Below are 17315 nucleotides of genomic sequence, written 5' to 3'. Positions count from 1 at the left end.
TGTCTATACGTACGTATGGATGTATGTGTGTATATGTGTGTGTGTATGTATGTGTACGTAACAGATATGCAATGGGGTCGAGAGATGATAAAGAGAATGTGTGCACAATGTGCTAACGTTAGCACTCAATTTGTCACCTCACTTATCAGTCAAATATTGAGAATTTCGAGGGACAAAAGCGAAACGAGGAAAAACGAGGGATTTTCAAAGAAGAGCATTTGGTGTAATTAGCTAAAAACAACACACAATTTTCAAGTCACAGATTAATCATTGCTTGATGAGACAAAAAAAAAATTGTTCAAAAATAAGAAAACTCAAAGAAACAGTTTCAAATAGTAACAAGTAAACACAAATATACTACGTAGAATCGTAAGCGCCATTCAGGAAATCCGTAAATCCTGACTAGGTGAGTCTAATTTGTATTCGGGTGTTGAGCCAGGAGTTAGTAACGGTTCGACATCATTCGACGGTGAGACCAACATTGCCTAAAAGTAGAATTTTGTATTTTTTTTACTAATAACTATGATAAGTACTAAAGAGTAGTAGTAGTAAGTCACACACTTGTTCGTCTACTTCTGGATTTCCAACACATTCCATATGTGCCGCGCGATGAACTTGTAAAGTTCGAGACTGGCAGAAACCTTTGCCACATACATCACATTTGAATGGTTTTTCTTTTGAATGGATGAATCTATAAAAGAAATCCTTGAAATTCAATAGTACAATCCAGTATGTACACATAAATGAGGGAAGAGTTAAATAGTTGGAATTTTAACGGTAAACAACTTTTAACAGTTGTTAGAAAAAATAAAATGGTAAACATTCCTTTTAATCAAATCTCTAACTACAAATACGTTAGAAACTCGGACAAAAAATCTTCTTAATTCATGAAAATCTGTTCATTTTGTATTTTTAATTGAATTTTCAATTGTCAGTTGAGTTATAACCGAAAATCTTTCGTAACGTTATCGATAAGGAGTTAGTAAACCCAGGATCGAATTGTCCTAACTCGTTATCATAGAAACATTATTACGAACCCCTTCCAGATAACAAGAATAAATATTAAATTATGCCGATTATTCTAACGGTTTCAGGATCCGCTTGATTTATGCGGAATTCCCAGGAAAGACATTATCCTACGTTGTGAACCTTTGAATAATACATTTCTAAAGAATGAATAGAAATGTTAGTTGAAAAAAAACGATGAAAGGACGTTTTCGAATCGAAATCCACGCCCACTTTGGACGTTCAGCCAATAGCGGGGAAGCTTCGGGAATTCATCTATTATTAGATCGTGGATTATAATAGGAGAGACTTACTTGTGATCCCTGAGATGATCCTGACGTCGAAAAGCTTTTCCACATGTTTCACAGGAGTATGGGCGTTCATCTGTGTGTGTTCTGGAAAAGTATGGATCGGTTTGTGGTTAGTTTAGCGGACAATTTTCACAACAAATTAACAAAATTACCGTTCGTGAATCAGGAGATTATAGGATTTAGTGAAATGTCGATGGCAATATTTGCATATGAACTCTTTTTTCGGTCTTGTCGACTTCCCACTACCACGACCTCTACCGGGCAGTAGGAACCTAAAAATCCACACACATACGTATAAATCTGAATTCACACACTACACAACCGTTTTTTTCCCCCACCGACAAAACGAATGACTCAGTTAAAAATTCGTATTGACCGACCATGGTGGACGATTGTATGGAGACGAAGTGACTGCCAGCGGACGTGTTGGCGTTGTGTCGATCTGGAATGGTGAGGATAAGTTGAACGCTATCCAGACGGATGAACTACTATAACCACCGACCTTCGCTTTTTCCCGTTCCTCCGTTTCTATGGATTCAGCTAAATGAGTGAAATCAAACTTCTTCTTCTCTGTTGACGACTCATTCGATGTCCCTTCAGAGGATTCAGGTGAGCAAAACGCTTTCATACGTGCATTCATGTTCTGTAAAAGATTCTGTAATAGATCTAAAATCAGTTGATTTCTTAAGATTTCTTTTGATTTTGATTTTCTTTTGATTTCTTCTTTCTATAATAAACAAATTACAGTAATCTAGCAAAAATTAAACGGGTAGAAGATGGTAAAATAATCACAAAATTATCAAAATTATCAATCAAGAACATCTTTAACTGTTTTAGGAGCATGTTTGAACGCTCAATATTCTTTCTGGATATAAAATTTTTAGTCAGTGAAAGAATATGTGTTGTAAGTTTTCCTTCCTATTGTTTAGATGAACAGTTTATTCAAGCGTTTCACTCCAACATTTGATTTTAAACCGATCCCTCAATTGCGAAAATTCAAGAACAGAGTTCTCCACAAGTTACTGGAAAATTCTCGTTCAAACTGAGCAATTTTGAATTTTATAATCATTGGGGATCACCTGTACACCGATTGGATTTGATTCTCGAGAAAAAATCTACATGAGGATCGAGGAATTTTTCCTCGAATCGAATAACGCTTTTACCATCGAAAATCTAATCTTCTATTACTAATTTTTAAGTTAAAGCTTCGTCAATTGTTGTGATTGGATCACTTTTGCCTTTTTTAAAATAACACAAAATTAATCAAAACCTCAAATTTAGATCCTCTTGATTCTTTAATTCTATGGTTATCCTAAGCTCATATCATTTAATTCAAAATATTTTCATTGTATTATTTTATTTTAACACAATCCCATGATCATGCGTATTTTTCCTGTACCTCAAATCTTCTAGAACCTTTATCGATTTCTTAACAATTGTATTCAGTATGTGTTTTCAAATTTAGAGCCTTCTTTAAAGGAATTACTTACTAAACGTTCAGCTTCATGCTCTACCAGAACTCCAGATGTTCCACATAAATGTCAATGGTCCCCAAGTATAACAACTTGTACATTACAGGTTTTCCCGTAAAGAGAAATCTCGTCGGCGGAAAAATCCTTTTCATCGCGCAACTTTATCGTATACAATTACGAATTCATAAGGAAACCTGATTAACGGGGGCACGCCCAGTAAGGTTTTCGGTTCCTCGAACGTAATGCTTATATTTTTATGGAAATCGAATAATTCTTCATCTACACAGGTCATATGATTCTTTTCTTTTATTCCTAAAAAAGAAAATTCTAGAAAATGAGAAAAATTCTCACGGAATATCGACATAATTTAGTGCTTATTTAAGCTCTTATTGTTCTATATTTATCTATTATTCATTACTTCTATATTATATTTACTAATTCATTGCCCTATATTTATTGATCAATTGTTTGTTTGCTTATTTAATTCTATTTATTAAAGTTCTATAATGCTTATTCAAGTCTTCTTTTTAGGGACTATCTTATGATCTTCATCTAATCGAAAAAAAAATCCTGAAAATGATATCCTACCTGCATATTGATCGTATAGAGCATATGATAGAGTTGTTGTTGATATACTTGCCAATAACGTAGAAATTCATCGTTATGAGGACGTGGTGGAAAAATCGACTGATGTTCCCTCAATGGGACAAACGTGGGCAACATCTGTAAGCATGGATTCGGATAGTGTTACCGTGGAATCATATAAAACCGACTAAGAAATGAAGTCGTCAACGTTTTCGGCGGCTGGAAATGTTGCCATCCGGAAAAAATCGATAAGAAATTTAACGTAATAACTATCCAGAAATGTGTGGAGAAGGGAAATGTTAGCTGTTAGATCCGTAACCACATGGCTTCTTGTGTAAATACAGAAGTATTATAGGAGAAATGGAAGCGTACAAGCACGTCCTCAAATGTTATCAATCACATGCTATGGATAGTACGGTAGTTGGATCGATTCACTAAGTAGTAGTAGTAGTAATAACCAGGAACATGGGATGGAGATGTGAAAATTCCTAGAATCTACTATTTCCGTCGGTAAGTTGGATTGGATAGTGGACCAATGAGAGCTTGTTAACGTGGATTATCTGAGAATAAGCTCCACCCACACTCGGACATAGTTACATATCTCTTAATGAGTCGAATACAATTAAACATCGATATTTTAACGTATTCATCCATGAACAGCAGCTTATCCATTCATTTCTACAGTAATCGGACTAAAGTGTGTGTGTGTGTGTGTGTTTGCATTAGAACGTGACGAAACGGTGTCAGCAATCACGGTTTCTCGATTCGAAAGGCGAAAGTATGCAAACGAATGAAAATACTAACGGAATCGGTGAAGAAGTAAAAGTTAGGAAATTCCAGAAAACAACAGTCGATATGGATGGACACAGTAAGCTTTTATTCTGGATCGTTAGTGCTGCTGCTGCTGCCGCTGCTTCGCTCCACATCGACGCGTTGAAATCATGGCACGTAGTGTGAGCACCATAAAAGGTTAGTTCGTTTTTATTACTAGCGGCTTGCTTTGAGACGAGCTTTTGATAAGAACCACTTAAAAACAGTATGTGATCGTTAAAAATTTTTGTGAGCTTCTGTTATGATGAAAACGTACCGCCCGGATGCGTCAGCATCCTTCGTTGAATAGAGTCCAAAGAGAAGCGCTCGATAGCACGTCTGTTAGAATCGAGAACGGAAAAACGGAAAAAGAAATGCTCATGAATGGTGGAGATTTTCATGGATGCTAACTAATAAGTTGAGAAATACACGGAAAAATCAGAAGAGGAATGTTCTATGAATCGAAATATAAAAATAGAAATTATACAAGAATCTACTTTTCGTAGAAAATGAAGAAGTTTCCTCTGAAAAAACCATTGCCGTCCATTCCAGCTCTTCCTAGAAGAAGCGCCAAAGATCTACCGCTTAAGGAAATACTAAAACGATGATCAGGAATCTCCGGATGAATTTCGAACTAAAAAAATCTTCAACTCTTTCTTAGAAACCTATCTTTGTCTATTTGCTTAAAATCCTTACAGACAACTAGTCACAGAATTTACTTAAATCTGAAAAACCAAGAAAATTCCTACATAAATTTTTCCAGAATCCAGATATCACAGGAAGAAAATACTTGAATGAGCTCTCTTTTACAATGAAAAGAATGAAAAGATCCAATATTAAATTTTGCAATTATCCAGGTTCTGTATGGATTTTTTTTCAACCTCCCGTTGTTAATTCTTTGACTACATAATGATACGTATTATTAATAATAGACGTTTCTGAGATTTCTTCGTGTAACGATTCTTTCAGGAATAAGGAAAGCAAGCAAGTTCCATAATCTCATGATTTTCATGGTTAAAACCGCAGACAAACGCTTACTGGTGAATTGGTAAAGCGGATTTCGACCGGAAAATAGGTGAAATTTTCCCTAACCTCTGAGGGACCCTTTAATCTGAAATATTTGAGTGCTGAAGTATTTCCACAAGACATTACCTCCAAGCTCTAGCATTCTTTCCAGCAAAACTTATTTAAAATTTCAAAAATTCCAACATTCTCATTCGATTTTTCACTTATTCATCAGGATGTATAAAGGAGCTAGGATATTGTGGATAATACGTAGAAAATAATTGTCCATTGAGTGTGACAACTGATTTCGGCTTTGACCAAACCGGGAAAGGCGCAAATTCATTGAAAATAGTGATGTTTAGCGGAGGTGAATATTAAGTAAAGCACAAGACAAGCGGTTCTGGATTCTGGATCAACAATCGAGTGACCCAGCCAGCGGCAAGGTGAAAAGTCTCCAGCATGGTAAGATCCAATATAATTCATCGTATAAGTGTCAGAACATCAGAGAGTTAAGGGCATTTATCTACGTATGTGAGTGTGTTTAGTCGAGTGTGCGGTGTGCTGGCGGCTGCCGAGGTGGCTGGCTGCTGGTCCCGCCCATTGCGGTGGTATACTGTAGTCGGACACTACTGGAGAAATAGTCGATAGGCGTCAGCATATGCTACCATTTTTCACTAAACGTAACGCTGAACATTTCAATATCTAAGACGGAACGTTTTAGTGGGACATTTTTGCAAGTGAAGTGTCCTAGAATTCCTATGATTTCAGGATTAATGTTCTTTGATCGAGTGTTGAGATTTGTTGCTGGTAACGTCATATAAGAGACTTTTCATGATGAAAAAATTTCAAATGACATTTGTGCACTTCTGGATTTTCCAGATTTAAATCTAAAAGCTCAGCAAATGATGTGGTAAGAACTTAAAGGTCAAAACAGTAAAGTCGCTTACTGTCTTAGTAATATGGATAATTTCTTAGCAGTAACCCTCTCATCGACAAATCCTACTTTTTTATTGGACATCTAGGCGCCACATCTTTCGTATCTTTCAGGTACTTAGCAATTATAAAAACTGAAACTATGGTAATATGGTTTAGAAGATATTAAATTCAAAATTCTAGATAAACCTTTTAGACTCTCGCCTTTGAGTGAATAATTTTGATCAAATTACAAAGAAAATACAAAGAAAACTGGAATAAACCTTACAGAACGATTATTTCCCAGGAATTTCAAGAGCAGCTGAGAAATCCTGGAAAATCTACGTAGGCATTCAGTTGTATTCCAGACATCTGCCTTGATGGATTCGTCCCCATTAATTAGCAATTGTTTCTCTTTTATTTGAGACCTTATTTTAAAACTTTAACTTAGATAAATTGTCAGAATTTGAATTTATTTCGTGAAATTATAGAGTCAGCCACTTTTTTCACTAATTATTCTTCCAGTAAAATAAATTTTGATCCTTCACTCTTTGAGAGAATACAGAAAAAGTGAGTAACAGAAAAAGTCATTGTACAACAGATAAAAAATACTTTTTTTTTTTCTTTTTGTGCTAGGAAGAACTCCGAGAAATCAAAATTGAAAACGGTATCATCTTAGGTGAGTTGCATCCGAACTCCAACAAACCCTACATTATGTAAAATTACCTTAAAATATCTCAAAGTAGAACTCATAATATTTTGCTTCTGGATGCTTTTGCTAGTAGTGGAGTAGCAATAATAGAGGTAGAGACGTTGTGTATTAAAGTGATAAGAAGGTAGGCAGCGCTTGGGAGGAGAACCAAGCAGCTGATTACCGGATTAAGTGAAGGGCGTCCGGTCGACACTTCTCAAGCCAACATCGGCCTGACACCACACACATTCAACAAAAAAAGGAGAGAAAGGAAGCAGCGTCATCAAAACAGCTCCTGCAGTAGTTCCCCGTCGAAGTATCAGAGGAAAAAATGGCATCTTTATCGCGGAATTATAACAGTTTCCGCATCGAAACATGTACGAAGAAAACAGCGCTCCAACACGAATTTTCTGGAACACGGGAATGTAGCGGGTAAAGAGAATATCGTATTAACAACGTACAATTTGTATAACTCCAGCAGTGATGAGTTGTAAAAGAAGGCGCTCACATAAACTAAGGAGCAACGTGGATTGAATGACAAAAACCACACGAAACAATGGTTGTCGGCAGTTAAAAGGGTGTGATGTTGCACCTTGTTATAAAAACGTACAGTTTAGCTTCTCATATATGCGGGTCTTACGAAGAAAAAAGCATAGATTTTCAAATAGTTTCTATAGGAAAGGATCTGAAAGATTCCGGAAAGAATTTCAAGTTAGGTGCGTTTCGAACAAAAGAGAAAGTCACGTGCATGACCGGAACAAAACGTGATGACTTCCCCGAAAAACATTTGGACATTGATTACGGTAGTCAGTGCTAATAGTAGCTGATAACATTAAAATTTCATAACACGTTCTCTTTCCTTTAATCTTTTCCTGGATATCTTCAAACACTTCAAAAATCCTAACAAACTTTCCATCCTGGGAAGAGTTATATCTAATTGGGTGCATTTTTTCACCTTACAAAGGAGTCACTAACGTCATGGGACCTAAATGACATGATCGAGGAAGTGGTGGGACTCTATAAGGTGTCAAATACTGGATCCATGATATTCATTGTTGATGCGCCCGGCTGTCAACAATCTACAGTATACCGAAGCGCCGCTAAACCGGTTGTTCGCTAACGCCCTGTCTAAATACGGCCCTATCAAATTAAGCCTGGCTCATCCGTTAAGGTGACATTTTGCACCTCTCGGCCCGCTTGTATAAGGAAACATGAATGGGCCCATACATTTTCGGATGAAGAACGGGAGATGAGCTGTGGTTTCTCTGGATGAAATGACACGAAAACCTGTTTTTAACGGTTTAGTCAAGGATCTGTTGAAAGCTATACAAAGTCAGTCTTCTTCTTCCTCCTTATAGTAATCCTTATGGTGGTGGATTTTTATCGACATAAAGAATTCCAGAGAACACGAAAATTGCGCGCATTTCAACTTTGGCTTTGTTCTGGAGTACGTTGCTGTCAGACGATCCATAGTGAATAGTCCGTGGAAGCACCATGTGTTACGTATCTTTTCTCCGGAAAATCATATAAATACTGCATAAACAGGTCTAAAACATGGATTTTTAGAATTTTTAGTGGGTATATGTGAGCTGATGGTGACAGTGATGTGATGAGCAAATAAATCTGAGCTTATCATATAGTATATCCAGACGGTTAGGTTCGAAGATCAAGCATGAAGCCGAGATGCGCGAGAATTTGCACTACGGATGCCCAGGCACAGGCGGCACCGCTTTAATGCTGAGCAATCATGGCACACAACTGACAGCAATGAGAATAAATATATGGGAACGCGTATGAAGGAAAACGAATATGCATAAGAAGAGACGAAAGGAAGTGCTTAAAGATACTAGGAAATAGGAAAGCGTTGGGAATCGAATCATAATTCCATGGAATTCCCTAATTTTTGCTACGATTCCTTCTATTCAACGTCTTCTCAACTTCTATCAATGAAAGAACACAATGAATACAGTAAAGAGTAGAGGGAAGTGTAATTTTTTTTCTAGAAACCATTAATTGTATATAATTGGATATTTTACAAATAAAGAAGACTCATAGGAGTTCTCATAGGAGCCTCGTGGATATCTCATCCAGAATTTTTCTTTTGGCTATGGAAGTGTTACTGGATGAGAACAAACCATAAGTCGTTACCGAAACAATTAAAGATGATAGGTATGAATTCGCTTCCCAAATTTTCCCATAATTTTTGTAAATACATAAAAATTGGGGGGTTTTTTAGCACAAAATTCAATTCCTCACCATTTTTTTCACTGTGTTGACTCGAATTGAATAGCTAGAGCTCTTATGTGGTAGTGAACATGTAATATATACCTTTTACTCAAATTGAGGAAGTGAGAAAAAGGAAGAGTTCTGTAATTGTACAAATATAATTAGCTTTGGAGGCTTATCATCTTATTATTTATGTATTTAAAGCAGATAGAAGTACCATTTAATGAGGTATTACTGGAAAAATTACTGGAAAAATAGCACGGATAGGTTTAAGGATAGGTTCCCGGGAAAAATAGATGACATATTTTGTTTACTAATCTAAAAAAGTTGCCTGATCTAAAAAAAAGTGCATCTTACAAAATTAGCAATCATTACAAAAGGAGACTATTATTTTAGGAACAGATTCCATTATATTCCAGATAGAAATTCACATAGGAATTCCGTTAAAATCATTGTTATCGATCTGCCCAGCTTCTACGGTGCCAATGATTGACTTCTTAGCACCATATGTTCGTCACTAAAAGGAAAAAGTAAACATTTCAGGATTGCTATGAGATGGACCGGCGGCCGGCGAATTGTTAGACATTCCCGGTATCAGCATGAAATCATCAACATATGTCGGATCAAAGCATTCGCTAAGTTTATTCGATACACTAATGACGAGTCGAGCACTATCAATATCCAGAAACGATGTCACAATGGAGTACTGCGCTAATATGAGGAGTAATGAGGGATCGAATGGAGTGATCGAATGAGTGAATAGTTCCACGACGAACAGGGAATCTGGGAATTCGATTCGACAAACTATTTCCACGATATCTCTAAATAATGATACAATTTCGCACATATATCCAATATTATGTTTCTTCCGTTCGCTTTCGGCAACCGTACGCCTCCGGATGACGTAATTGTTTGAGAAAAAGAATGGTAACGTGAAAAAAATACAATGAGTTATTAAAAATGAAATATGCATTGATATTTTCTTCGAAAAAAAGGTGTGTGCAGTAAAATTAAAGTAAAGGAATGATAACATTTGATTATAATTACTAATGACTAATGCTATAGATAAAAGATGAATAATAAATGATAACCTCTCTTTGCCTCTTCTAACAAACTTTTGTTAAACGAAAACACTTCCGAGATGATTTCTATAAGATTTTTATTTATTTTATTCCAGCAACGAATTTGGATTTTTTCTTTGGATGGAAGGGTTTCTAATTTCGAGAACATTTCGATTATGCTACTCCTGGACACGTTTTCAAGGATAATAAGGAATTAGTCAGGATAAAACGATTACAAACAATAAGGATAACACCATTGCTGCTATGAAGTGGATGACTGTCATCATCTTAAGAGTAAGGATGAAATTTTAATCAATATTTCTTTTCCGATATTATTTACAAATCAGAAATTTCGATTCCTTCTTGACAATGGTATGTGGTTTTCCTTCCCAAGTAAATAATTCGCTATTTCTGGAAGGGCAACATGTTGGTATCCAAATGCTATTAACTTGAAGGTAATCACTTGCGATTTTATTTACTAGCATATTATTATTTATTTACTTACTTATTTACTACCACTATTAACTGGCAAAATATTTGTGACATTTCCCGATCGATAGTTAACTTTAAAAATCTTAATGATTACAACATTTTTGTCGAACAATACTTTCATTCTATCTTTCTATTTTCTCCTCTTTCTTCTCTTTTTTTTTCTTTTTTATAGAAAAATACCGACAGAAAGGATGTCGAGAAGTAAATGAAATGAGTTAATGAAAAACAAATCAACAGAAAAAAAGTACTTCTTACTTGTTACACGTAAATGAGGAGTCATAAAAGGCTATCAGGTCCTCTATGAGTAAATCTGTCAATAAGCTGTTTGCACTGAGGTGTTTGTAATTTTTCAGTCATAACAGGTCATCACCAATAAGCACAACTACGAAACAGACAAGAACACGTGCAATTCTTTTATCTTTTTTTAAAAATTATCGTGTAAAATGCAGAATATAATTTTTTTTGTGAAAAAGTGAAAAATGATCCTCCATAATTTAACATTGTTCGTCTGTCTTGGCAAAAACTAGACATGAAGCAAAAAACAACTGATGTTAAAGAAAAATCCAGGAAAAAGACGAGTTGTGGGAAAAATGACAATTATACGACCTTGTAAAGTTCGAAAATAAAAAATTGAACATAAAAAACTGTGTTTCCGAGAAATAACAGCGGACTGCCGAGTTATTCAAAGAAATCCATCTCTGAATCTGGATTTTCAACTAGTAAATTATAATAGAAGACACATATTCAGGTTCTAAATGCAGCTATATATGAATTATGACTTCTTCACTGCGGTGAACCGTAATTCTTTTCGCATAGAAGCTTCCGGAACCCTTTTCCGTCTCCGGTCGACCACCTTTCATTTAATTCGAAAATCACCGCGGCAATTTCCACCGACTGAACCAACACGCTGCTTCCAAATCATACGTATATGAGGTAAATTTCGTTCTTAATTTCCCTCTCATTCGAAAATGAGGAATATGAGATGAGAGGTAGTTCAATGAGGGTTAATTCGTAACGAAAAGTGAAACGTATTCCGTTGTACATCGGAAGAGAAGCATACTGTACGTTTATGGAAACTTTATGATCGACTGAAGAACATAAATGCGTCATAGCTAGTGGTATACGAGGACTTTAAAATGCGCCGATTCTGGATATTGAACAGGGATTCATACGTTTGCTATAGTTCACCTGTACATAATATGTAAGAAAAATACAAAATTGTTCATAATTAGTTAAAATATTGTAATTCAACCAACACTAATAAGCGGTATTGTTTGAATGTGAATTTGTGGACAACCATCGTAAACCCGTATGTGGGATATGTAATTTGTTTGGTATTACCGTAATTAATCGCCTCACATTTATGGTCCCGATGACCTCGTACTCACAGGTGAAGCGTGTTGGGGGACTTACGGTGAGAAAACGCCAGGTTTCATGAGCGGAACCGGTACTAGACTGTACGGGACTACTGTAACCATACAGAAAAATCGTACATGATTATCCAATTATATAACTGACCTGCTTGAAACCTATTCAACTCCTTTTTCCTAGAAGGTCTAATTTTTCGATGACAAAACATACAAATCAGAAATCCCTAAATTATGCAAGAAATGCTTAACTTACATTTAGAGTTAAAGGATTAGTTCCGGGATAAATTGCGCGAATTTCCACAAAAATGATTAATAATCATTTAGCAAATTTTTCAAGCATCCCAGACCATTCCGGACTAATTTCTGAATTGTGCCTTACTGCATTTCTCATCCGTGAAGTTCACAACGTTCTTGAAATCTTAGAAATGACATGTAACCGAGTGTTTCTAATACTATCTTTCTTTTTAACTCTCAATGTTGAGGAAACATCGGAAAATCAATAGGTACTTTTAGCATTTCCAGGATTGGAGATCACTTTTCTTCATTATTTTCCATCATTTTCCTTGCTTATTTTCATTTATTACTTCAAAACTCCATGCCCTAATCATAGTAGAGAACTTCTTTTTCACATCTCATAAAACTCTCACAATTCCTTCTTCTTAAAAAATTCGTTTGAATGCCTTCTTGAACCATAAATATTGAGTAACGATGTGATCGATGAAATTCACAGAGTTGTGTCTGGATTTGAACTCGAAGATCGAGTCAAAGAATCGAAGAGAAGAGAAGAAACTCCTTCGTAAGTCATCTAATTCTTCCGGTTTGGAAAGCACTTCAACCATGCTACATTTAGTCTTTTCTATCTCATAACTTTACTACCAATTCCTGGCTTGACTATCCAGAAATGATCAGTTCAACGACGCTTCACTTTATCGCTGGTTCACTGCAAGTTTAAGTGTTCCGCTTGTTCAATACCGTTCAAACTCTCTTATATACACTTCGGGTGTTAAGCTCTGACTGCGCAATGCGCTTGACCCGAGATTGTAGCAGTCGCGATCGCGATCGCGATCGACGGTATTACTCACTAATCGCTCTAACTCCAAACCAAACACGGTCATGGTGTTTGGCATGGAAGGCTATGCCGCGCATGGATAATATTGCATCTTACAAATATAGCCGTATACGTCGGCATTACTTTTATCTTTCCAAACAAATCCGTTACAACATCCAAGAAAACACCTGTGTTTGATAGTTTTACCGCATCGTTGCACGCAGTCGGCTTCAGCTAACAATTTCTGGAGATATATTACCACATCAAAGAATTATAAGGATATTGAGGACCTATGACCGGAATTGTTGTCTAAATTAAATCTTCTTTAAACAGTTAACTGAACAACAGCTCATTTTTCAATATTCATATCACTTTTTCTTCACATAATTCCTGGAATGATCCTGGAAAGACAGTATTCTTGTGATGCAGAAAGCTAATTATGCTTTAAAATTGAAAAATTATAATTTCACTACTTGTTAGAAAAGAAGTAATCCAACGTCTTCCTTTTGCTCACATCATTTATTAAATTACAGCTAAGTAAATAAGTTTTCCCGATTTTGTGGATCATCTAACAGAATTTTTATTCCTACTTAATTAAATTTAAAAAAAACAATCCAGTAATATAGCATTGTGAAAAAAAAACTCTTTGAGAGCTGAAGTCTGCTGCGAAAAACTTGGGATCAAAAAGTTGTCGCTATGGAATATTTCAGAGATCCTTGAAAACGAAATTATTACGTTATTAACGTACTACAAACATATTCTGAAAAACTAGAAACAAAACCTCACAGAGAATTTAGGTTATTCCTTCATATTTATTTATCCAGAAATTAACATTTATAGATGATTAAGGAGGTGAACGTGTTTAATGCAACGATGCAAGAGATACAGCAAAAATAATGAATAATTCAAAAAAATGCTGACGTGACATTAAAAATCTGCACACTCCGACATAGTTGTAAAATGATTCACCGGCATTTATCCTAGCATTTAGTGGATTTTTTGCAAAAATAATAAAGAAAGACATCATTCACTTCTCCGATACTGGTCAATGTTTTAACATGTCGAGTAAATTTACAGGCTTGAAATAAATAAAAATCCACTAAACCATAGCCGCAGATTCTTTAAAAAAAAAAACTTTACTGTATTCTAAAAAAACAACTACTAATTAGTACTACAGATTTAAACTTTCTCACAAATAAAAGCGTTCTACCGAGTCAAATTTGTTCAAATTTTCTCCGAATTCTAATTTTACAGGTTCTAAGTACATTTTCACGAAAAGAGCTACTGTAGGGGATTATTTTTCAGAATGGCTAAGGATGTCCCCGCACAAAATTAGGATTATCCTCAGGATATTTTCATCAGGAATAGAATGAGAACGTTCAATGCAGTGCAACGTGAAGCGCGTAGTTTGCTTATCTAAGCCGATTAAAGTGCAAAGGTTGAATGTTGGTGAGTCATAAGTCACAACCCCCTCCTTTGAGTTAATCATTCCTATCTATGGGTACGGAATGAACAGACTCTCATTCACATTCCAGAAAATGACACATCACAAAAGTCTTCTGTTTTGTGGGGAAAAAATCCTAGAAAGAAGATCTTAACGAAAGGAATAACTTATATTTATATCTTATTACACATTTACCCACTGTTTGTTCTACTCTTCTCGTTGTTTATTTTATTTTGTTTTTTGAATATTTTTCAAACAATATGTCGCTAAAATAGTCCTGAATGGAATTTTCGCTGAAGTTAATCTAAAAATTAATAACAACGTCACGATAAGAAAGGCTTCTTCTTTAAAATACACACTAGGAAACCGTTAATATCAAAAATAATGGAGCAATATTCCTTTCGGAGAGGTTCCCTATGGTGAAAATGTGATTGAGAGCGAACGTTTCTTCAAAATGATTTCAATGAGGTCACAATCTTATTTTACAGTTTGCTCAAGGTCGCAACAAAATTCGATTTTTAGCAAGTTTTTAATAATTCGTACTGGAATTTGTGGACTTCTGTACAAGATCAAAATACAAGAAAACACAAGCGCTAGTTGAATTGTTTGAAAGATATAAATAGAATGATTCCCGAAACATTAAAAACTTCACATAATACGAAAAAAGTACACTTCTACACAGTATATAAAATGATAAAGAGTAAAACAGATTGATAAATTCTATTAGGAAAGAAATAAGGGCAAAAAATTTCAAAAAATCAGTCCAAATAAAATTCACACAAGTGATCCGAGACGGCCACCCACTGAGACGCAGTTAGTACATGTAAAGGTGAACCCATATACTGATTATTGATTCCCAGCAAGATCACAGATATTCATGGTAGATCATTCAAATTGAGAAAAGCCGATGTTCTTGTTTTAGTTTCAATATTTGAAGTATAAATAACGTGAAGATCATCGTTATTTTAAAATGCCAGCAAGATGACTATCGTTATGGGAAATATTTAAACATTTTCAAAAATGTTCAATTTCAATAACAATGAGAAAAAAAAGATTTGCTCCATATTAAACCCTATATCGTATGTACACGTCATAGAAAATTCAAAAAAAAACTTGTAATTTAGTAAACGTTTCTCGTTGTCGGCTGTTTTACTCGATAACATACTAGTTTAATAAAAATCTTCAAAAGTTAGATACTTAATTCTAAAAAATAAAAAAATGCAGAATATGTTATATAATACAAAATAATGTATTCTTATAAATAATATAGATATAAACATCCGAATGTTGACAACATGAATTGAACGAAGCAAAGGAAATATTCGTGACCGAATTGCCCTCCTTTCGAAAAGGGTTTACAGGAAAATTTCGAAGAGGATTTACAAGATTGTCAGGAAAATACTTAGAACAAAAAGGATTTCGCTATTTTTAATAATGTTAGAAGTCTAAACGTTGCACAAAAAAAAAACTACCGATAGGTAGTAGGAGCGCAAACATCCTCGCACCTGTTTACATTATTTATCATAATAATTATTGCTTAGGTGGTCGTTTCACATGTCGCCGGTCCTTTCATCTTGGAGAATTTTACGAGTTGTCGTTCCACGATAGGTGATAGCCTATCATAAGCACTTCACACCCCAAAATGGTATTATTGAATATCCTGATTCTACGTCCAGAAATTCTACGTCCAGTACGGGTACGAATCCAAAGCGGACCGCGAATAGAGATGAATAACGAAATGAATATGTGAAAAATTGATTAAAACCTAGTTAGCATTAGTTAATGGGTAGAGAACGGAAATAAGTAGTAATTGGTAGCATCTTATCTTATGAAAATATTTTCTCATTTAAAGGTGGAGCAAATCATTCATTATCGCTTATCTACACGCACCATGGCTACCGAACTCGGCACACACACACACAAAGACAATACTAACGATCGTAAAGTTGAAATTTTAATAAAAATTTTGGTTGAAATTTTGGTAGTTTGAGTTTTATACATTTTCACCGTATAGAATAATGAACGAGAAAAATTCCATTTTTTTTTCCTATTTCTCTAAGTGTACATATCTTAATCCTTGCTTTTTTTTTATTTTCTTCCGTTCTTATACACTTTTCTTTTTTCCCGGTAGAACAATCCAAATTTCATGGAAGAAAACCATGACAAATAAAGAATTAAAAATAAAGAATAGATTGAAAAAAGCTTATTATTGTAAAAAAAATCCGAAAACTGATCAAAATATCCAAAAATCAAAAATAAAATTTACGGTCTACTCTGATTTTATTCTGATTCTAATTTCTGATTTTATTCACGCAATGCTCCTCTTAAAAGCTCTAAGGTAACGTTTTTAAATTTCTTCACAGGATCGTAACAGTTCCTCATCCTTTTCCTATTTCGAAAAGTAAGATAATGAAAACACAAGATGTCTCCATTCCATACGATCTGCTAATCCACTAGAATTAATCTCCATCCACACTGTTTTTTTTTTGTCTCCAAAAAACGAGGGAATAGAAGGAAACACTGTAATTTACAATTTGGGACTACTTTTTTTTTACATTTCCCTGAGGTATTCCATTTCTTCACTTTACTCTGTATTTTATCTATTTTATTTAGTATATCCCCGACGACTTACAGAAATAGTCACTAAAAGTACTCATTATCATAGAAGTAGTAATAAGGAAGAGGGTGGATGCACTTATTGTTTGTTCATAGTTTGTTAAATCTACCGTTTTTTTTTTCACCTTGATATCACATGCCTAAGACTAAATGCTACCGTTAACAGCTTGTACAACTGCTTTCTGGAATTCCTCCTTTAAATTTTTTTCTCTACCTCAATTTTTTCATTTTAAAATTATAAAATGAGTATCGAAATTAAGTGATTAT

At 34.9% G+C, this 17315-nt stretch overlaps 1 protein-coding gene across 1 annotated transcript; it reads right to left on the bottom strand.

The window, feature by feature from the left end:
• Positions 1 to 380: 380 nt before the first annotated feature.
• RB195_021271 (uncharacterized protein) lies at positions 381 to 3511 on the bottom strand (the record flags this gene model as incomplete). The annotated part of the gene is made up of 7 exons (XM_013448383.2): positions 381 to 485; positions 562 to 691; positions 1320 to 1400; positions 1469 to 1588; positions 1697 to 1758; positions 1819 to 1959; positions 3377 to 3511. 7 exons carry the CDS (start codon positions 3509 to 3511, stop codon positions 381 to 383), a joined length of 774 nt encoding a protein of 257 aa, XP_013303837.2.
• Between the last annotated feature and the right edge of the window lie 13804 nt (positions 3512 to 17315).

The sequence above is a fragment of the Necator americanus genome, chromosome X (genome assembly GCF_031761385.1).
Source record: "Necator americanus strain Aroian chromosome X, whole genome shotgun sequence".
In the NCBI taxonomy this organism is placed as follows: domain Eukaryota; kingdom Metazoa; phylum Nematoda; class Chromadorea; order Rhabditida; family Ancylostomatidae; genus Necator; species Necator americanus.
The sequence above is the reverse complement of the archived record's forward strand: the minus strand, read 5'-3'. Positions and strand labels throughout refer to the sequence as shown.